At 33.8% G+C, this 24,252-nt stretch overlaps 1 protein-coding gene across 6 annotated transcripts in view; it reads right to left on the bottom strand.

Annotated features, from left to right (window-relative positions):
* The window catches only part of RALGAPA1 (Ral GTPase activating protein catalytic subunit alpha 1), a 212,513-nt gene that overhangs the window by 25,192 nt on the left and 163,069 nt on the right, over positions 1-24,252 (bottom strand). For all 6 annotated transcript variants that reach the window (XM_079119316.1, XM_079119315.1, XM_079119317.1 and 3 more), the window contains 2 exons: positions 9,870-10,028; positions 7,899-8,026 (listed from right to left, as the gene is read on the bottom strand). In XM_079119316.1, coding sequence (XP_078975442.1) covers positions 7,899-8,026; positions 9,870-10,028 — 287 coding nt within the window. The remainder of the gene's footprint in view (positions 1-7,898; positions 8,027-9,869; positions 10,029-24,252) is intronic.

The raw sequence follows: 24,252 nt of genomic DNA, 5'->3' as shown, positions 1-24,252 counted from the left end.
CTACAAAAGAGTAGATACATAAAATTATGTAGTTTCTTAAGAAACTCATTTTCTGCTAACATGAAATGACAGCAATATTGATGGGCCCCCCTAAGAGTTTTATAATGTCCTATCATAATGAAAGGCAACCACATTAGTAGAGCCAATCAATTGCATTTCATTTACTTTTGGCTCTCATACTTTTGCAACAGGTTCTTTACATCTGAGTAGTAGAACTGCAGGGATAACAAACTGTGACAAATTGAAGAATGATCATTGACTTCTTGTAATTTGTCTGATAAAGTTAAACAGAAACCCAATTCTGGCATTTAAGAAAAAGTCAATCTAAACAGATTAGAAGAAATCAAATAATATTGGCTGTGGGAGGAAAGAATATTAAATTGAGGTATAACATATTTCCTTAAACATGTTACTTAATTGGGTAATATCCCTCATACTGTATATTTCAGAATATTATATGTATAGAGACCCGCAAGCTCTAAGTTCTAAATTATAAGAATTATAACAAATAGATATGTTGCATTCTATCTGCTCAAATCCCATCCTTTTAAAAAAAAATGTTGGGGCTGGGGAGATAGCTCAGGTGGTAGAGTGCTTGCCTTGCAAGCACAAGGCCCTGGGTTTGATCCCCAGCACCGCAAAAAAAAAAAAATAATAAAAAAAATTTTTTTAGCTCTAGATGGACACAAAATATTTATTTATTTATTTATTTATTTATTTATTTATTTATTTATTTATTTATTTATTTATTTTTATGTGGTGCTGAGGATTGAACCCTGTATCTCAAACATTCAAGGTAAGCACTCTATCACTGAGCTATAGCCCCAGCAAACCCCATCCTTCGAGACCCAGATTTTCTATATATTCTTTCCTGATCTTCTTATTCCAAACTAATTTCTTCTTCCTTGGAATTCTCATATCTTCTATTATTTTACTTAATATTTTCATTTCATCTCGTGTAATAATTATTAATATACATATTATTTTCTCTTTATTCCTTTATAAAAACCAGAGGACCATGTGATTGGTTTTCACATTAATCTCTAAATCTTTACTACTACTGTGTAAATGATTGATAGATATTTTTGAAAGAAGAAAAAAAGTACAGTTGTATTTTTTGATGTGGTGGTAGTTAACTAATTATTCATCGCAGTACATTTATGATTTACGTACTTTTCTCAAATTACATTCTGCAATAAGATGGAAGAAAAGAAGCATGAAGTGTTGGTTAATTTTATGGGTCAGTGTGGCTGGGTTATGGGACCTAGTTTTTGGTTAAACACCAGTCCAGACGTTACTGTAACTGTGACTTTTTTTTTTTTTTTTTGGTGTGATTACTATTTAAATCATTAGACTTTGAGTAAAGCTGATTATCTTCCATAATGCAGGTAGCCCTCATCTGGTCAAAGGCCAGAGACAGAGACAGAGACAGAGGTCACTTGAGAAAGGAAGGAATCCTACTTCCAGATACTTTCAGACTGAGACAGCAATATCAAATCTTCCCTGGGTCTCTACATTTTTCAGACTTGATAGGCCCTGCAAATGTGAAAGCCAATTCCTTCTTTCTTTCTTACTATATATACCACCTGGATCTGTGGATTTTTTTAATCTGTGTATTCAACCAACCTGCAGTCAAAACCATATTGAAAAAATTGTGTCTCTACTGAACATGTACAGACTTTTTTCTTGTCATTATTCCCTAAACAGTACAACATAACAACTATTTATACAGCATTCACATACTGGATATTATAAATCTAGAGATGATTTAAAGCATGCAGGAGAAGGTGCGTATTTCTATGCAAATATTATACCATTAAATATAAGGTACTTGACTAGCTGCAGATTTCGGTATAATCAGGGGAAGGATTGATTCTCTTTCTCTAAGGATGCAAATACAATGTAATTATATACTGTAAATTCTGAAAAAATTTACATGTAAATCTCACATTAAAAAGAAACAGTATGTACATGATGGCATCATATTTGTACATTCAGAAGTCAGTCAAAATGTCTTCAGCATCAAAACAAGTAACTGCTTTAAAATTTTTATTTAAGGAATAGAATGAAGACACAAAGGCTAAGGCCATGAAATTAATGCTTTAGAATTATTCTCACTGCAAAAAATAAAAACAAACCAACAATAAAATCCCCCAACATCCTTTCTAGGTAACTAATAAATGGTGGCTAAGATCAAACCTGAAATATCCCTCTGGTCCAGTGGTTACCTAGAATCTGCCTGGTCTTCCTTCTAGGGTTGCAATTCAATTCTAATTGCATGAGCAAACCAATAAATTGAGCTTAAAAAAAAAAATGTACCTAGCTGACAAAATCAGAGGTTGCATGAAAATGCTTTTCCAGTACAAGTACTGCAAGAAATGACAAGTGAAGTAAGGAGAGGTTTCAAAGCTTGAAAGACAGTCATCAATACTGACAGATTACTGTAATTCTGGCTGCCAGGATGATCGATTTGGGCAGCATATGACAATCAATATTGTCCTCATTTAGTGAACAACATTAGATTCATAGTTACAGAAGATGTTCCTAGGGTAAAATTTAAACTGTATTTAATGATTATAAATAGCACAATTTATGCTGTGGAATCTTAGGGGGTACTTTTACTGGGCATAAAATAACTGACCCAGTAGTACAATTATACAAATATAATTGTTTATTACTTTGTTTTTTTACCCCTTCATTTCTTTTATGAGAATTAAAATATTAACTGGTGGTTTTCAAAGCCTACTACTATTTCAATTCCTGTTGTAATTCATGTTAAGTGCATTGATCTGTTTTAGAATGCATAGATCTGTTTTCAATGAAAGTAAATTTGGATTTGTCAAAAACATACATTTTTAAAAATTTCATACATTATATTTTGGAAATCAGTATTTATTATTTAAATTTAAAACAGATATTCCTATATTTTAATATCTTAAAAGTACATATGAATGGTTGTAAATTATTACATATACTTTGATTTATAAAACAAGAGATGTTTCTGTAGGATGGCACTGTCCTCAACATTTAGAATTAACACAGAATTTTGTGCACCTTTGTGAATGATTGTTATGTTCTTCCAAGTAACAAAGGATAAGAGTATTTACAACTATATATAGTTGTCCCTCGATTATCTGAGGGGTGTTTGTTTCAGGATCCCCACAAATACCAAAAATCTAGAGATGTTCAAGTCTCATATAAAATGGTGCAGTGTGTTCATATAAGCAAGGTGATCTTCCTGTGTATCCCTTAAATTATCTCTACACTATTTACAGTAATACCTCTACAAATATAAATCCTATTTAAATAGCTGTCATACTATATTATTTAGGGAATAATGACAAGAAAAAGTCTTAATTTTCTTTCAAATAATTTCCAGTTTGTTGAATTATAGAACATGGAACCCATGGATACGATGGTTGACTACATTCAAAATAGCACTGGAGGCCTGGGGTTGTAGCTCAGTGGCAGAGTGCTTGCCTAGCATGTGTGATGCACTGGGTCTGATCCTTAGTACCACATAAAAATAAATAAATAAATAAATAAAATAAAGGTACTGTGTCCATCTACAACTAAAAATATTTAAAAGTACAGCATTGGAAAAAATTTCCTATGCCTTCTAAATTCAAGTGTCTATGTCAAGAAGAATTTGTTTGATCTGATTTAATGTTTTTACTCTGTTCCACAGGCAGTTTTGCTGATAGGAATTATTCAGATTTGCTACTTAAATACACTGTTTATGTTTTCTATTTTCATTTTTAACTGTCTCTCTTCATTCTAGAATTTTTCTCCAACATGGTATGAATGTCTCAACATGATTAACTATTTAAGATGTCATAATCCAACAAATCAATCTATTAACCAGCCAAACATAAAAACATAATTAGGCAATTCCTTGGTATTGGGTGGAATTATGTAATATTGCCTATAATCTTCATACATAACAATTCATCACTGGTCAAAATAATGCAACTTACTGCATTTACTAAGCACATCCAAATTCATTTATCTCATGTAATCTTCACAATTTGTAGATGGGCATTAGTATATTTTTACAGATGAAGAAAGTGACATTCAAAGATTCTATAACAAGAGCTGGCAGAGTGGCTCAGTGGTAGAGTTTACCTAGGATGGTCGAGGCCATGGGTTCTATCCCTAGCACTGCAAAAAACAATAAAAGATTCTGTGACTTGAATAAGATTGCAAAGCAGAGGTCAAGTTAAAAATCATAATTTGCCAACTTTTACATGTGAAAATCTGAATACAAAAATGTGAACCTGAGTATAAAAAAAATTAAACGATTTATATCCCCAACATTGTTGATTTTGTATTTTTTAACTTCTTGGGGGAGGTGTACATCTTAAATGTTTGTATATCAGGTCAAAATATTTGTTTGCTCAATTAATAGAGTTCCTGTTTTATGACATAAGAGGCAAATAGAGTTCTGTGTTTCAATCTATTTTACCACTTTCCAAAAGGTTTAAAGCATTTTTTTTTGAGGGAGCGGGTACACAGGAAAATGCAAACTCTTTTCATATCCATTTCTGTGCTCCACTTTCAATTGTGACTTAAGTGAAATTTTGGAGGACACTAAACCTCAGGGTGAACAACAGGATTAGGTGAGCCACAAAAGAGATAAAGGTCAGAAAGACATCTTTGGTGAAGCTATGTGGATAAAATTATTTTATGGGTAACTATATATTTCTGTAAGATTAGCTACCTTTCTAGAGATATACAGGAGATAATAAGCTGAAAAGTATGCTCCAAGAAACAGATTAAAACTTCAAAGCTTTTATGAAAGAATTACAATAAGATGAAAATCAGAACAGGAATTTAGAAAAAATACATTAGAAAGGGGAGAATTTGTTACTTAAGTATCTTATTTTGTACAAAGGAATAAGATACTGTATCTTGGGAGTGAAGGTGAAATCCCCCCTGTCCCACTCTGCTTTTTTTTGTGGTGTTGGGGACTGAATCCAGGGACTCATATTTGGCAGGCAAGTGCTCTACCACTAAGTTTCCTTGGCCCATGAAATTCCTAGGAAGTCATGTGGTATGCAAACTTTAAAGATGGGAAACCATGAGTTTGAAGAATCAATCACATCTGTTGAAATGACTTTTAAGATTCCTGGTCCTAAAGGTAATGGAAATGACCCTGATTTCTGGGTAAACTCAGCAGGGTTCACAAAAACTCTGAATTGCCTTCTTGAATAAATTATCCTTAATTATTCAAAACAAAAAGCAGCCTGCATACTTTTCAAAACAATTTATAAAACCAACTAATAGACTGTACAAAGAGATTTTGAAAACACTTTCTTCATGTTTACCTTACTCATTCACTGAACTTGCCCACTGAGATTTCTTTTCAAATTGGATATCCAAATGTATAAGAATGACACGAAATCCTTTCTCTCACCCTGCACAAGTCAATTCCAAGTGGATCAAAGACCTAGGAACTGGATCAGAAATCAGCAACTGCGAGAAGAAAATGTAGGCTCAACATTCCAACATTTGGCATAGGCACTGCCTTCCTTAACAAGACTCCTAAAGCATAAGAAATAAAACCAAGAACCAATAGGTGGGATGGCATCAAATAAAAAAAACTGCACAGCAAAGGAAATGAGAGTATGAAGAGAGAACCTACAGAAGGGGAGAAGATCTTTGCCACCCACTTCTCACATAAGGGATTAATATCTAGAATATGTAAAGAACTCAAAAACCTAATATAAAACCCAAATAACCCAATTAATACATGGGCAGAAGAACTAAACAGATATTTCTCAAAAGAAATACACATAAATGGTTGACAAATATATGAAAAAATTTTCAACACCTCTAGCAATCAGTAAAAAGGAAATCAAAACTCCATGTACAAACAGAGAAACAACATGTATCCCATTTGTTTACAATAAAAAAAAAAAAAAAAAAACTACACTGAGAGCTGGGGATATAGCTCAGTTGGTAGAGTGCTTGCCTTGCAAGCACAAGGCCCTGGGTTCAATCCCCAGCACCACCAAAAAAAAAAAACAAAACAAAAAAACCCCTACACTGTTGAGATTTCATTTTGTTCCAATCAGAATGCCAATTATCAAGAAAAATGCTAGCGAGGAACATGGGGAGAAAGGTACACTCAAATTATTGGTGGGACTATAAATCACAGGGTCAAATGTTTTCTCTCATATGTGGAAGCTAGAGCAAAAGGCCAAAATAAGAAGAAGTGAAAAAAAAGGGAAGGGAATCCCATGAAAATGGAAGGGAGCTCAATGGAATACAGGAAGGGGTTTGAGGGGGAGGGAGGAGAGACAGAAAATGGGAGGAATGAAACTGGTCAAATTATCCCAAGTATGTATATGAATACACCACAGTAAATTTCACCTTCTTAAAAAAATTTTTGTTGTTGTTGTAGATGGGCAGAATGCCTTCATTTTATTTATTCTCATGTGGTGCTAAGGATTGAACCCAGTGCTTCACATGTGTTAGGCAAGCGCTCTGCAACTGAGCTACAGCCCCAGCCTTAAATTTCACCTTTATGTTTATTTATAAAGCACTGATTTAAAAATACTATGTAAAAAAAAAAAAAAAAAAAAAACAAAACTTTCCAATTTGTAGATCTTCATTTAGTGGATTTCTCCCAGTGTCATTTTTTGAGATGGGATTGTGCTACGTTTCCCTGGCTGGTCTCAAACTTGTGGGCTCAAGCAACTTTCCAAGCAGCTGGGACTATAGGCACACACTCCAAATTATATTTTTAACAATGCAAGTCTCCTGAATTATCATTTCCTAAGATGACAACTTTAATTCTGTGTTTTCAATTTAAAGTAAGTAAAGATATGTTACAAATAAAAAATGCTATATAAACATCATTAAGCTTTATCAATGTAACATATAATGATCCATTTGTAATTTTATTTCAGTGTCACGTGCATGAGAAATTATGTAGAATAAGAGTTCTTAAGTAGATTTTCATCAAAAGAAAAAAATATATGTGGCAGATTTCCAAGTTATAAATATATTTCCTGTGAAAGGAATCATTTTCAAAAGCCTTCCTTTTAAATCCTAACATTTATAGTTTGTTGTGTAAAAGAACAGTAATAATGAAATAGTGTTAATCATATTGAAAAAATGTGTGGAAAACACAAATTCATTTTAGAAAAGATCCATCAGAAAATAATTTAAAACCTTGTACATAGTATACACCTGGCACTATTTTAAGACCCTTACATATAATGAGTCATTACTAGTTCTCATAACACCAGGCGCTATTACAATTATTCTTATTTTAAAGATAAGTAAATTGAGGCTCAGAGACGTTAAAGGAAACAGTTAAGAAAAACCAACATTTGAGTATAATCTGGCTCCAGAAACTATATTCTTAATTACGGCATGTCCTCTCATACTTCCACGTCTCTGTTTATGTTGTCCTATTAGGAAAGCTCTTAATCTCATCAATCTGATTAACTCTTATTTGTCCTTCAAGATTGGTTTAATCCTCACGTTTGTCAGAAGTGTTTCCTGATAACACCATCCCCTCCAGCTGAGTGAGAGGCCCCTTGTTAGTATGCATATTGCATTTACATCTTTTAGAGCATGTATGTTGAAAACAGTATGTTTCCCCAAGACTGAATTGTTTGCAATGACTTTTATTTCTACACCTTCAGAGCAGCAGAATGCCCACAAATAATGGTACTCTAATTAATTAACTAAAAGGTTAGTACTGATTAAAAGTATATAAAAGAAAATACATCATTCAAATATCACAACTACTCAATCACTGCAGAGGAACTCCATGATTTGTTTATCAATGAACAGAAACTAACTCAAAAGTCTTCACATAGAAATACTTAATTTGGAAAGCAGACATACATTATGGTAGAAACCATACTGTTAAAAAAGGATACAAGTTTTGATACAATGGAATCAGTGATTTCAGAGCACGGCTTGCATTTATAGCTGTTGCCCGAACCATAATGGGTAGAACCTTCCCATTCACAATAGCACCATCAAAAAGTGGACCAAAGAAGGGAACCTAATAGAGAAATGAAAACAATTTCATATTTTACATTTAAATTGCAGAAAGACTATAGACAAGAGCAATCAAGAACATTTTGCATTCAAAAGTGTCTCTGCTTCTTTAGTTCTTCCTTGAGTAAAAAATCTGTTCAATAATTAAATTATTTTCCAGGCTAGATCACTCATCCTAGACCATAAACAAAAAATGCCAAAGCTCCACAGGGTGTCTATGCAAAAGAGCTATGTGTTTCATGTAACCAACTAAATAATTTATACATCCTGCCAATCTGCAAAGTTTTGAAGTTTTAATTATATATAGAAAGCCAATGCTACAAGTAAATTCCTTTTTCCTCACTGAGCAAACACAGAAAAGATATGTATCTTTACAGGCAGGAAGTTTTTTATACTTTTGTGAAAGACTGGTTTTACTACAGAACCTAAAATACCTTACTTGGTATATGAGAAAAATAATGTTTTGAAACTAAATGCTGGGGCTGGGGAGATAGCTCAGTTGGTAAAGTGCTTGCTTTGCAAGCACAGGGCCTTGGGTTCAATCCCCAGCACCACAGGGGAAGAAAAAAAAAAAAAAGCCATTTTTATTGGGAAATGACAATTTCAAAAATTCTATTTAGGGTTGGGGGTACAGCTTAGTGGTAGAGTGCTTGCCTAGCTGAGTTCAATCCCCAGCACTGCCCTTCTACCGATACACATTATTTTATGAGTATCATTGGCACAAATGGTAGCTGAAGGCAAGGAAATAAGCTGTGGAAGGCATAGTGAGCATTTTAGGCTTTGTGGCCACAAACTGTTTTATTCTTCAAAAAATTAAAAAAAAAAATGTAAAAGTGTAAAAAATCATTCTTAGCTTGTGGGCTGTACCAAATCAGGCTAGGCTATGGGCCATGATATGTTGACCTCTGGTTTAGATAAGTCTTAAAAAACCTGGCCATCAGCAAAATTCACACATGAAAACCTCAACCCAATTCAAGGAATTCTGAAGATTCTTGGTCAATTATCAAAGAATAAGTTTTCTACTGAAAGAATTCAGCTTAAAAAAAAAAAAAAGGAATGCAATAAAATATCAGCAAACTTTTATGATCTTGAAATACTTTTGTACTAGCTGTTTTAACCCTATGCTATAATACAAGATATCCAACTATAGGAAAGGTTACAAAACTAGGCTCTTTATTTTTATTTTATTTATTTTTAAATTTGTACTGTCCTCATTTATTAAGTGAACATGACTAAATAATCACATAATTTTAATAAGTATATAAAACTAAAAATAAAGGAATCATATATTCTTATTCTAAAGGGAGGGTTTACTTCTTACTGAGTCTTTTAGGAAAAGATCATTTTTGGGGGGGGGGGGATGGGGGATTGAACCCAGGCACTTAACCATTGAGCCACATCCCCAGTCCCTTTTATATTTTATTTAGAGACAGGGTCTTGCTAAGTTGCTCAGGGCCTTGATAAGTTGCTGAGGCTGACTTTGAACTCACCATCTTCCTGCCTCGGCCTCCCAAGTCACTGGGATTATAGGCGTGTGCCTCTGTGCCTGGCACGATCATTCTTTTAATGAAAGATAGGTCCTTTAATGAGATTAGTATAAAGGAACTTTCACCCTGGCACTATTGAGCCATCTCCCATTTGAGCAATTTCTTGCTATTTATTCTGTTTTATTTTCTTTTGTACCAGGTTTAAGATATCTACTCTGCTACGAGAGTCTAGGTTGCATTTCCCCCATTTTCACAGCCTAATGCCTGATCTAAATTTTTTTTCTATAAGATGGAAAGAATTCATAAATACATATAGAAACTCAAAATCTATTACTGAAATTGGGAGCAACGAGTTCTTACCTCTGGTTTTTTCATTATTTGGATACTGAACATGTGATTTTTCATTGGATATATTATAATAAGAACATCACCAAATTCTGTAGGAATAATTCCTCTCCTGTAGTCCCTGGTATGCTCTGACCAAACGATGTGCACTTCATCATTTCCTAAATGTCTCAACTGGAAAACCAAGAAAATAATTTACAGTGCCTTATAAAAAGCTCTGTGAGTATAGTCATATAGTTAGTGACAACATACTATAAAAAGGGGAAAACGTAAATAATAAAAATGCTTAAATTTCATTTGGTCATTTTCACAACACATGAAACACATTTAAAGACAGTAAGAGACACTGCAGAAGACAAACTCAACTGTCCATAGTCAATGAGAAGCAGAAAGAACTTAAAAAGATTCACATAGAGCCCATTCTTTTTTTTTTAATCCTGCAGTTTATTTTTTAAAATATATTTTTTATTTGTAGGTGGACATAATACCTTCATTTTATTTTTATGTGGTGCTGAGCATCGAACCCAGGGTCTCACATGTGCTAGGCAAGCATGCTACCCCTGAGCCACAACCCCAGCCCTAGCCCATTCTTCTTAATTAGCAATTTTCTGCTACCAAACTTTTAGAAAGGTTGTTTATAAGATTCTTCTTTTTCTGACCACTCTCTGGAGGTGCTAATGTGCAGTGAAGTGGCGTGAAGGAGGCAAAAGGAAGAGAAATAAAAGAAATAGATAATTCATAAATTGGATGATCACTTATTGAGTAACGGAAAGTGTGGTTTAACAAATTTCCAGGTTTTCTTTGCTTACAAAACTACCTTGAGTGTTATTAGACCTTTAAAATGTTATTAGGATATCTGTAGGGCTTACAAAGGTGTTTCTGACAATCTGAGTTAATGTTATAATTAAAAGTGCATCAAAGTAAAGCATCCAAAGCTGGATTTCTTACAAGTTATTAAAAATTAACTTAATGCCTATGACTCCTGAATTTTCTCCTTGGTGATTATGGTATAAACGTAAATTTTATTATTCAAGTGCATTTATTGATTCTGCCACTGAGAACATTTGAGTTCACTTTCAGTTTACTGAGGTATCTGGACACACTGAAGGTGGGAAAGTCTGAAGACAAAAATAGGGATATCATCAATATCTATGCTAACATACAAGAAATTTCTATTTTTAAAATATGCAGTTTATTTTTGATTAAGGGCATAGGGTAAGCAAACAAACAAACAAACCCCACAAAAAACGTGTGACTTAAAACTCTTAACTCCTTAACCTTGTAGTTAACTTCCTTACGCCTGTGTATAATATAACTGGAATGATATAAATGTGGGATGTGGACTTTATGACATTTTTTAAAAGAAAAAAAAAAAGATTACACAACTCAGAAAAGCCATGGCTCTATAACTTCATTTTTTAATCAAAATACTTTAAAAATATCCTTCCTATACAGCCATCCCCATGTGTCAGCTTCCCTAATAGGTTTATGTTAACTGAATACAAAAGAAATGTGAAATAAATTTAACCAGGAGGGATGATCCAATCTAATTTTGATACATTAATGTCATATGCTGTACATGTTACAATAGCAGCCAGATCTAATACTAAGCTCCAGGCTATACTGAGATTTCCAAATGGCAGATTGTTCTAAGTGATATCAAGTATAATTGAAGTAATAAACGATAGTAAAAGCTGAGCACACTGTCAGGAAGAATTTAAGTATTTACTTTTTAAAATTAAATGAGTTAGGTTAGGAAAGACAAGACAACTGAAATAATGCAGGTCTCAATTTACAGAAAATTCCTTTTATTTATCTGCTACATTAACCCTTGAACTCTTGCCAAAACTATCTATAATTTCTAGTGCCACTTATCTAAAGAAACAAGAGAAAGGGGCAATTGTACTTTTATATTATAGCCACAGTTTGTCTTGAAATATCTTCCACACAGTGTTAAGTCTGTTATAGAAGTTCAATGGAAAAGGACACATAATTTTACCAAGATGTTGTAATAAAGATTTTTGGCACAGAACCATGTGCATAAAAAAGTCATTCTAAACATGTTAAAACATTTTAAGGGAAAACTTCACAAAAATCCTTATTATTTACATTCAAATGCTAAAAAAGTAATTATTTTGGTCTGTCATGAGACCACTTTTTAATGTCTTTAAAATCTGCTATACAACTAAATAGAATACGCATAGACAAACCCACATAAATACAGTTATCTCATACTAGACAAAGGTGCCATACGTACATTGGAGAAAAGATAGCCTATTCAACAAATGGTACTGGGAAAACTGGAAATCCATATGTAACAAAATGAAATTAAACCTCTATCTCTCACCCTATAAAAAAATCAACTCAAAGCAGATCAAAGACTTAGGCACTAGAACAGTGACTCTGCGCCTAATAGAAGAAAACGTAGGCCTAAATGTTCATCATGTCAGGAACCGACTGCCTTAACAAGACTCCTAAAGTGCAAGAAGTAAAATTAAGAATCAATAAATGGGATGGATTCAAACTAAAAAGCTTCTTCTCAGCACAGGAAACAATAACATGAAGAGCGAGCTTACAGAATGGGGAGAAAAATCTTTACCACATGCACTTCAGATACAGCATTAATCTCCAGGATATATAAATAACTCAAAAAAACAAAAAAGAAACAAATAACCCAATCAATAAATGGGCTAAGGAACTGAACAGACACTTCACAGAAGAAATACAATTGATCAGCAAACATGAAAAAATGTTCATCAGCTCTAGCAATTAGAGAAATGCAAATCAAAACTACTCTAAGATTTCATCTCACTCCAGTCAGAACGGCAATTATCAAGAATACAAGCGATAATAAGTGTTGGCACGAGGTTGTGGGGAAAAAGATACACTCATACACTCATACACTCATACACTGTTGGTGAAACTGCAGATTGGTGCAACTGGAAAGCAGTATGGAGGTTCCTAAGAAAACTTGGAATGGAACCGCCATTTGACCCAGCTGTCCCACTTCTGGGTTTATACTCAATTAAAATCAGCATACTACAGTGACGCAGCCACATAAATGTTTACAGCAGCTCAATTCACAATAGCTAGACTATAGAACCAACCTAAATGCTTTTCAGCAGATGAATGGATAAAGAAAATGTGGAACACGCACACACACACACAGACACTGGAATATTACTCAGCTTTAAAGAAGAATGAAATTATGGTATCTGCAGATAAATGGATGGAACTAGAGAATATCATGCTAAGTGAAATAAACCAATCCCCAAAACCAAAGGCCAAGTGCTTTTCTCTGATAGGTGGATGCTGATCCACAGTGCAGGTGGGTAGGTTAGGGAAGAATAAAGGAACTTTGAATTTTGTAGAGGGGGTGAAGGCAAGGGTGGGGTGGTGGGGATGGGAAGGACAGTAGAATGAGACATATTATTACTCTATATACATGTATGATTATACTACTGGTGTGACTGCACCATGCACAGCCAGAGGAATGAGAATTTGTGCTCTATTTGTGTACAATGTATCAAAATGTATTCTGTTATGTATAATTTATTAGAACAAATTAAAAAATTTAAAAAAATCTGCTGTACAACAATTAAACTGAGGAATTGCCAATCACCAGTAAGTATCTTGGGAATTTTTGAAAGACCACTGGAAGTATGAATTTTCAGTAATTAAAAGTTAATAGAAATTTCAGATATATGCATATTTGACATATTTTGCATATGATTTTACACATATTTCTTATCTCTTTTGGTCTTAAAAGACTGTCTCATGTATACTCAGCAGGTTTCCCTACATTCTTAAAATTCTAAAAGAAATTCCCAGCTACATATTTTTGGACCAAGATGTTAATTCATTTCTGAAATACAGTACAAAACTTCTGTACACGGGAAAGGTCTGTTAACATGACTGGCAACCAAATCACTCTTCCAAATTTACTTCGACTGCTGTTGAAGCTATTTGGAATTCATGGTTGTTATGGTTTAGATATGAGGTGTCTCCCAGAAGCTCATGTGTGAGGCAATGCAAGAAGTTTATAGAGGTGAAATGATTGGGTTATGAGAGCCTAAACCTAATAAAGGAATTAATCCACAGACAGGGATTAACTGGATGGTGACGCCAGGCAGGTAGGATGTGACTGGAAGAGGTATGTCCCTGTGGCTGTGCCTTTAGGGCACATATCTCTTCTTTGTTGAACGGAGTGCGCTTTCTCTCTACTTGTTGGTGCAATGTCCTGAGCCACTTTTCTTCCATCACACTCTTCTGCCATGATGTTCTGCCTCACCTTGGGCCTCAAGGAATGGAGAGTGGGCCTTCTATGGACTGAGACCTCTGAAACCATGAGTCCCCAAATAAACTTTTCTTCCTCTAATTGTTCTTGTCAGGTCCTTTAGTCATAGCAATGAAAGAGCTGATTGAAACCATGGTATATAACACAGGCTACAGCTTATCATTATTAATTTATGAAGATAAAGCAGCAAAATGAAATTCAACATATATAAAATTGAAGTCCTTGATACATTGTGGAATGTTAATACTGGAAGAAATCTTAAAGGTATGATTTCCTACCCAATGTAGGAACCCACTGCAATACCTCTGAGTAGATACCTTGCCTGTGCTCAAATGCTTATTTAAGCTCAAATCTGCCCTCCTGAAGCTATTTCTTCCAAATGAGCCTTACCAAATAAACCCAGTTTGTATTTTATATATCTTTTTAGATATTTGAAGGTTAATATCTCAATTTTCTTTTCCAGTTTATTGTGCCCCTCATTCTTCCTCTTAAGAGTTTACAAAATGTTTACTACTGTGCATATTTCCTCAGTTTATTGATGTTTCTATTAAACTGTATCATCTGGAATAGAATACAATATCAATATATGCTCCAATATAGAAAATCAATATTGGGATTGTTTGTTGTTCTGGTCACTAAATTATTATTTTTTTGCATCTTTATAACAGTGCTTAAATCAAATTCTAGTCAATTCAAATCCATAAGTCTTTTTCTTACAAAGTTTTTTAAAGCAAGTACAAATGACTGCCAAAACTAGGAAGGATTCACATTTATTCTTTATTAAATTTTATCTTGCCAAGTTCAGATTTGTCTTTAAGCAATGTCTATTGTTAGCCTGATTTTGCTACTCAGTGTGTGTTGGCTCTCTCTTTTCCATATTTAGGTTATCTTTAAATTCAAATTCTTGTGTCTTCATTTAGGTTTTGAAGAAAAATGTCAAATGGGACAGGTTTGGATAAGAGCCTTAACAGTCAGTCATTAGATTTCCCTCCTGGTTAAAAAATATTTCTACCTTTATTAAGGGTTCACTGTTCTATGTGATTTGTAATAATTCATTTAATTTTCACTACAATGCCTACAGGTATGTATAATTAGTATCATCCCTATTTTTATAGGTGAGGAGTTGAAACTTAAAAGATGATGTAGCTTGCCTAAGGTCAAACAATTGGTAATGGGAGAACCTGGATTTGAACCCAGGCAGGCTGGTTCCAGAACCCATAATTTTAACTAATATCCTATTATTGCTACTTGTTAAATAATTTATGTGTTCTGAACATAATTATACTGTCAGTCATGAACATACTTACCAAACTACTATTAAGACCACATTTCTTCAACTTGGCCATAACAAAAAACTTAAATGCTTTATACAGTCTATGGTTGTTCCTGATCTAGTAATCCTGTTAAAACAAATTAAGTTATTTTGATGTGATTTGTTATGGCGAACTTATGGTGGCTCCTAGTGATCACTATTTCATTAACTAAGTGCTCACAAACCATCTGTTTAATAATCCTATTTTGCCAAGCACTGACATGGAGCTCATGAATGTTGTAATTTCTGTACTCTGTAGCCTGCTCTGTATCCTTTTGTGAAAGTCAGATGCTTGCCATTGCTATAGACTCAATGTTTATATCCCCTTAAACAAATTGGGGTTGAAGTTCTAACCCCAATGTGATGGTATTAGAAGGCAGGGACTCTGAGAGGTGAGATTAGATCATGAAGAATTTTTTTATAAAGAATTAATTGCTTTATAAAAGAGGCCCAGAGAACTTGCTTGCTGTTTTCACCATATAAGGTTACAGTAAGAAGACAGATGCCTGTGAACCAGGAGGTGGTCCCTTCCCAGACACTGAATCTGCTAGCACCTTGATCTTGCTAGCCTGAATATGAGTGAGAAATAAATTTCTGTGGTTTATAAGTCATTTAGTCAATGGTATTTTTATTGTTGCTGCTCTAATGAACAAAGATATCCATCTTCTGGCAGTACTCTGGTTCCCCATGATTTTCAACAGGGACTCCAGAGTTTCCTAGATTTCCTCAGTGCCATATCCTTCATCTGGAGTTAGAGACCAGAATTCATGTAAAGAAACTTTATTATCTCATAAAATCAGCTTACTCCCTACAACCCCCATTTTTGTTAAAGGTAACTACCAACTAATTATAACCATCCAGGAGCAATACCCAAGAGTTTTCTTGATTCTACTGGTTTCTTTACTATTCTAACAAGTTCTTCATTTTTTTTTATTTTTTATTTTTATTTTTTTTGCGGTGCTGGGGATTGAACCCAGGGCCTTGTGCTTGTGAGGTAGGCACTCTACCAACTGAGCTATCTCCCCAGCCCAAGTTCTTCATTTTTAAAAAATGTATTTTCTTTGCACTTTCCTTCCTATTTCCTCTACTGTTGTCCTAAAGCAGATGCTAATCCCCCTACATACCTGGACTAGTTCATGAGATCTTAAAAGGTCTTCTCTCTTACTCCCTCACTCCTTCCAATCTACCATCTTCATTCATTAGCAAATATTAACTAAGAGTTGACTATGCTGTGCTAGCTTTTGCAAATGCAACGAGGAAAACTAGACATGGTCTGCTCTCAAAGCTTTAGGTCCAATAGAGGAAATGAAGCAAAATAATTAAATATTAAAAAATGAATAATTAAAAATACATATAATACTCTACATATACTTTTCTATTATTGATAATGGCACTTGAACAAAAAGCTGAAGAACACACAGAGGCTAATTAGGTTAGGCAATTACTTCAGAATAAACTGCTATAGATGCAGAAAATGAACAGTATTCTCACTGTCCCATTTCCCCATTATTTCAGCCTCCTTCTAGACACTCACACTTAGCAAAGCATACTCTCCCTTACCCCTCAATTATTTGAAAGTGTGGCGGGCGAAACCGGGGCCCAGGATTCTGCCATGTGCATCTAAAGATGGCAACTGGCAGAGAGCAAACGGCGTCCTAATTATGCCTGGAGAATGGCAAGACACGTTTACAATTGGCTGTATGATAATCAGTTCAGCTGCCTAGCGCGTGGACAGATATACTTTACATGTATGCTCGAGTGAGTGATCGCTGACCTTTAAAAGGATTGGATGGACATATCTGGTTACAATTGCTTATGCATGAGACTGCTTATATATTGAGGGTGTTATTTGAATAAATGGGAAGCTGCTTCATGAACCTCTGAAGTGTACGTGTCTTCTGTCCCGCTGGTTGGGCCGTAAGCGCGAGAAGCAGCGCCGAGCCGCTTGGAGCAAGCCAGGCAAAGAAGCCACGGTTTTCCATAAGCGGAGCCGCTTGGAGCAGCCCCGGCAGCAAGCAACGGTTTTCAGTAGAAAGAACATCCTCTCGTATACATTTTTGTTGTCACGTATTTTCATGTATTCATTTGCTGTCTGGATCATTCATTTTTAAAAACTAAGAAAAACTTTTTGAAAGCAACAGGCACATCTAGTACTATGTCTTAATAAGGGGTGGGCAGCCAATAACTGTTACTGGCTATTAAAAAGATATTATAACAATACTTGGCAATTTTCTTCTATAACTACGTGGTAGATAGTATAAAAACAGAATTATCTGCAATTATGGCTTTTATTTAAATGTGACACTTGGATGACAATAAAGGTGTCTATAGTTCTTTTGATTTGAAATATTTATTAAACACCAATAGGCCTGGTTTTAGATGCCGATGATACAGCGGTAAAAAAAAACAGAGCCCTTGTCCTCATGACCTTGATAGTGCAGTGGGAAGAGCCAGATAAATATGCACAAAAATAAACAAATAGAATAATCTTACATGATGGTAACTGCTAAAAATAAAATAATGTAAGGTAATGTGACAGTGTTCCTCAGGAGGAGGCTTCTTTTCATCCCAGAGTGGTCTGGAATGGTCTTTCATCTAAGTTTGACAAAGGAACAGTGAGAATGGAGGAAGCCTGCAGGGAAAAAAAAAAAAAAATTTTCAAACTAAGAACAGTTGAGTGTATATAGTCTCTGATAGGTAAAGGAGTTTGATATGTTGGAATGCTAGAATGAAAGTGAGGCCAGACTGAATAAGAAAGTGACAGAAAAGGAGATCAGAGAGTTAGAAAAGTGGTTAAATCATGAAGAACACTAAAGGCCACAGTGAGAAATTATAATTTTATTCTACATGCAATGAGAAGCGGTTGCTATCCTATTCAAATTATACCATTCATACTGGGGAGATAAATTTGCACTGAACCACTGTATTTTTCTGTCCCTTATCTTTGTAGAAATTTGGGTTATGGTTAGGGTCTTAAAATTAAAATGGAATTATATAAGGTTAATTGCTATATTTGGGAGTAAAACTATGAGTATGATTTCATAGCTATTATTAATTATAATGTTAACCTTGCTGAGACTAAAATAATTTAAAAATTTATTAGTACTTAAATTGCTTTTCAAAAATTCACTTTCCAGATTATGTTTAGCACATAATTCTTTGAAAAGTATCTTATTTTTGATTTTACATAAAATTTAAAAACATTTAAAATTAAAATTGAACCAATCAAGTCTCAAGGTTCATTTATTTATGGAACTATTGTGACCAAATTTCAAGACAGAAATGAAATGTTGTCCATTACACTAATAGTATTTCAGATGAAACCAACTTAAATAAAGTGCTTCTTTCCCCTCTTTTGGGGGGTCCAGGAAATGAAAGATAGACTAGAGTGTCCAACTAAGCATGCTACAATTATCTCAACTTGATCTTCATCAAACTTCTAAAAGGATGATTCAGCTACCTTAGAAGCAGAGTATCAGCAAGTGGCTAGAACAAGGAGATAGAGGAAATGAGAGAGGCTCCTGTGAACACTTTATACCAATGCTTGCAGCACTTTTGATTTTTAGGGGTGAATACACTCAGTTAAGTGGAAATTATTTTTAACCATTTTCCATCAATCTTCCTCAGGTAGAGATAATTTATAGGACAGATGGCTTGGACTGGGGTTATATCGGGATTTTTGATATGGTGGTATATTTCTAGGAGAGACTACTAGAATGAATGGTTAATTTGTTCAAAAGTACAGTCTATGTTACAAATATTCTGCTCTACTGGCTTGAGCCTTGAAACACTTTTTCTTCACATACTAAAAAAGAAAATAATGCTACACTTAAATAGGTCTAAGGAAATTTACTTCTCATTCCAAGAAAATAAAATGCTAAAAAAATTTACAAAACACCATATAATATTTTAAATAAAAAGTTGGAATTAAAATTGGTTTCTACGAAATGGATACAAATGATTTTCTCCTACCAAGTTTAAAACAAAGAACCAGAGTCATAAATAATTCTAGCTTGCCAGAGGCATGGCAATTTCTTTATACTGACTGTCGACTATCTAATTTAATTAGAGGTATTAAACTCCATGCTGAGGTCAACAAGCCTTACTTCCTCCAATATTACACTTCAACCAGTGCTCATTAATGTGTCTACTGAATGGATTAACACACCTGAAGATGTATGTGCAAAGGACAGGGGGGACAACCTAATGATACTCAATTGTTCATTTATAATAGGACACATGTTCTAGGCCCCAACTTATTACCACTAATGTAGAATTTATTAAATTCAGGAGAAAAAATACCAATACAGAAAGTGATTTTTTATTAAGAAGAAACTGGTATAAGATAACTGAATTCTATGTTTAAGTTTAAATGTTTAGGGCTAGGGTTGTGGCTCAGTGGTAAAGTACTTGCCTAATATGTGTGAGGCACTGGGTTTGATTCTCAACATCACATAAACAAATAAAATAAAGATATCGTGTCCATCTACAACTAAAAAAAATTTTATAAAAAAAGTTTAAATGTTTAATCTATTAAAAAGGAAGTGATAGTAAAGAGAACTAAAATATAATCCTGCTATGGAGAAAAATCTTACTAGAATTCTGAGGAGCAGATTAAGAGCAGGAATAAGAGAAAAGGGAAAATCAGTATACAGAGAAACCAATGTTACAAGTTTTTTTGATTTCTATGAAAAGAAAATTCAGACTAGTAATTTTGATATCTATGAAAAGAAGATTCAGAATAGTTATAACAGAATTTTGAGATCTGCTAAATATTCTCTTTCTAGGGAGCTTTAAAACAAATCTTTTAAGCAAAAAACTTATCCAGGTTAGGTAATTTTCTTCAATAATAAACAGGTATAATTTTTATTTTAACAGCTAAAATAATACACATGCTTATATTCTAAAAAGTTAGAATGCTTCTGGCTTCTTAAATGCATGAAATATTAGGCCATGTTATAATCTGAGTTCTTCTCTTTACTAAATAATTGGAAAATATTAACTTTTTCATCTGGTATATTATCAGATGATTTTAAATTTAGAATTAAAACAAAACTTTTTCTAGGGTATGATGTCAGCAAAATGGCAAGCTAAGAAACTCCAAACTCTTGTTCCTTCACAGAAACATAAAAAAACATGATCTCATCTGTAGAAAAACCCAAGTCCACAAAAAAACTATTAGACCTAATATATAAATTCAACAAAGATGCAAGATATAAATCAACACACAAAAATCGGTTGGATTTGTATATGCTAATGGTAACAACATGCAAAAGAAATTATGAAAACTATTTACGTAGCATGAAAAAGAATAGAATTCTTAGAGATATTTAATCGAGTAGGCAAAAAACTTACACTGAAAATTGTAAAGCATTTCTGAAAGAATTTAAGGTGATATAAATGAAAGGCATTTATTCCATGTGTTCATGGATTGGAAGACTTTAAAACTACCTAAAGTGATACCACAGATTCAATGTAATACTCATCAAAATCTCAACAGTGCTTTGAAAGGGAGAAACCTATCCTAAAATTTTTATATAGAAACTCAAGAGACCTTGAAGGCCAAAACAATTCTGAAACAGAATAAAGCTGGAGGACTCATATTTCCTGATTTCAAAACTTACTACAATGCTATAGTAATTGAAACAGTATGGGGACTGTCATAAGGATAGATGTTTAGAACAACAGATTTGATTACAAGAGTTTTTCAACAAATGGTGATGGGAAAACTGGGTATTCACATGCAAAAGAATGAAGCTGGATTTATATCTCATGCCATCTACAAAATTAGTTTAAATGGGTCTAAGAACTGAATGTTAAGAGCTAAAACTATAAAACTCTTAGAAGAAAACTGAAGGAAAAATCTTCATGAGACTGGATTTGGCAAATATTTCTTGGATTGAAACCAAAAGCAGAGGCAAGAAAAGAAAAATGAAATTGGATTCCATTAAAATTAACACTTTTGTGCATCAAAGGACACTACCAACTAAATGAAAAGACAACCCACAAAATGAGAGAAAATATTGGTAAATCATATATCTGACAAAGGATTAATATCTAGAATAAAGAATTCCTTCAATGCAACAACAAAAAATACAAATAACCTATTAAAATGGGTAAAAGGTGAATCGAAAATGCAGTCTGTAAAAATAAAAAAAAATTAAAAAAATATGTACAAAAAGTTTTCCAAGGCATCTTTAAAAAAAAAAAAAAAAAAAAAAGAAGTGGGTAAAGGACTAGACATTTCACAAATGAAGGTACACGAATGGTCATAAGCAATGAAAAGATGCTCAACATCATTAGTCATTGGGATATGCAAATAAAAGCCACAATGAAATAACACAGCAATTTTTTTAAAAAGTGAAATATAAGAAGTGCTGGCAAAAATGTGGAAAAATTGGAACCCTTGTGCATGGGTGTATGGCTAGCAGGGATATAAAATGGTACAGCTGCTATGGAAAACAGTTTCAATTATTCAGCAAGGTATATATGACTCAGCAATTTTATTCCTTGTTGTATAGCCAAAGGAACTGAAATTAAGGATTCAAACAGATAAGTGACTGTTTATAAACTGGGGTATGCTAATGTTCACTGCAATATTATTCACAATAGCCAAAAGGTGGAAACAACCCAGGTCCATCATCAAATAGATAAACAAAGTGTGGTATATGTACACAATGGATTATTATTTTGCCATATAAAGGAATGTAATTCTTACACATGATATGGCATGGATAAAACCTTGAAAACATCATGCTGTTAGGTTTACAATCTAGTGTACAATTAATTGGTAGGGATATGGACAAAAGAGAGCCCTGGTAAAAATAGTTGGTGGGAATGTAAACCAATACAGCCATTATTGAAAACAGTATTAAAGTTCTTCAAAAAACTAAAAATAAAACCATATAATCCATTAATAGCACTATTGGGAAAATTTAAAAAAAATTTTTGAACCAAATGAAAATGAAAGTTATATAAAGGGGTAATGATGGTGGTTGCAATGCACTATGAATTTACCTGAAGCCAATGAACTAAAAATGTTTTTAAAAATTGGTTTAGAATGAGTCAGTGCAGTGGCACACACCTAGTGACTCAGGAGGCTAAGATAGGAGGATTGTAAGTTTGAGGCCAGACTTGGCAACTCAGTGAGACCCTGTGTGAGAATTAAAAGAAATAAAATAAAAAGGATTGGGATATAGCTCAATGGTAAAGAGATTGGTTTAAATTCCCAGTATCATGAATGAATGAACGAATGAACAAACAGTATAAGCTGGGCATGGTGGTGCATACCTGTAGTCTAGTTACTTGGGAGGTTGAGGCAGGTTGATTCAAAGGAAGTAATATCATTATGTCAAAGAGATATGTGCACCCCTGTTTACTGAACCATTGTTCACAATAACCAAAATACAGAATCAATCTAAGTGTATATCGATGGATGGATGAATAAAGAAAATGTGATATATATATATATATATACACACACACACACACACACACACACACACACTATACACACACACATATAAACACACACACACACACAGTGGAATGCTATTCAGCTTACAAATGAATGAAATCCTGTTATTTGTAACGACATGAATGAATCTGAGGGGCATTAAGCCAGGCAAGAAAGACAAATACCATGTGATCTTACTTATTTTTGGAATCTAAAAAAGTCAAAGAACTAGCCACGAGCAATCAGATAAGAAAAAGAAATCAAAGGAATCCAAACTGAAAAGGAAAAAGTAAAATTATCTCTGTTTGCAGGTGCATGACTGTATGGAAGAAACTCCAAAGATTCCACAAAAAAGGTAGAACTAATAGATGAATTCATTAAAGTTGCAGGAAATAAAAAGTGAAGAAACAAAAATCAGCAGCATTTTTTATGTAACAATGACCTAATAAACAAAGAAAATAATCCCATTATAATAAGACAAAAAACAACACCCCCCCAAAAAAAACCTCACAAATTAATACTGAGGAATAAATTTAACCAAAGAGGTGAATGATGGAAAAATGGGAACCATAAAACATCAATGAAAGAAACTGAAGATACAAATAAATGAAAAGATATCCTGTGTTCATGGATTGAAAGAATATTGTTAAAATGTCAATTCTACCCAAAGCAATATACAGATTTAATATCATCCCTATTAAAATTCTAATGGTATTCTTCACAAAACAGAAAAACAATCCTTAAATTTGTATGAAACCACAAGAAACCCCAAACAGCCAAAGCAATAATGGGAATGAAAAACAAAGTTGGAGGTATCATACTCCATGATTTAAAATTAATTAATAAACTATAGTAATTCTGATAGCACACTGAAAACCCTGACTTGAAATTCTTTTTTCCCATACTCTCATTCAACACAGGATGATAAAGGCTTCTAACACCAGGTGTGTAAGAGAACCAAGAGAGCAATTTTACATAAGCAGACACCTGGTGGGTATCCTCTAATCCAGTTCTACCTGGGGATAATATCCGAGCACACAGTCTCCAAAAGGGCTACCTCCTATTCAGATGCCAATCACAAGCCCCAGAGTATTCTACCTGTGCTTCTGGACTGACTGTTTATAAACTGGGGTTCCCAAACCTCCTTCTTTGGTTTGATAAATTTGCTTGAATTATTCACAGAACTCAGAGAAACATATTTGCTGGTTTAGTATATGGGAAATTATGAAGGGGTGCAGAGTTCCCATGACATCTTTAGGCATGCCACCCTTCAGGAAGTGCCATGTGTTCAGCTATCTGGAAACTCTTCAAACTCTGTCCTGTTGGGTATTTA

This window comes from Sciurus vulgaris, assembly GCF_902686455.1.
Source record: "Sciurus vulgaris genome assembly, chromosome: 2".
Classification (NCBI taxonomy): domain Eukaryota; kingdom Metazoa; phylum Chordata; class Mammalia; order Rodentia; family Sciuridae; genus Sciurus; species Sciurus vulgaris.
Note: the sequence above shows the minus strand (reverse complement) of the source record. Positions and strands in the feature narration are given on the sequence as shown.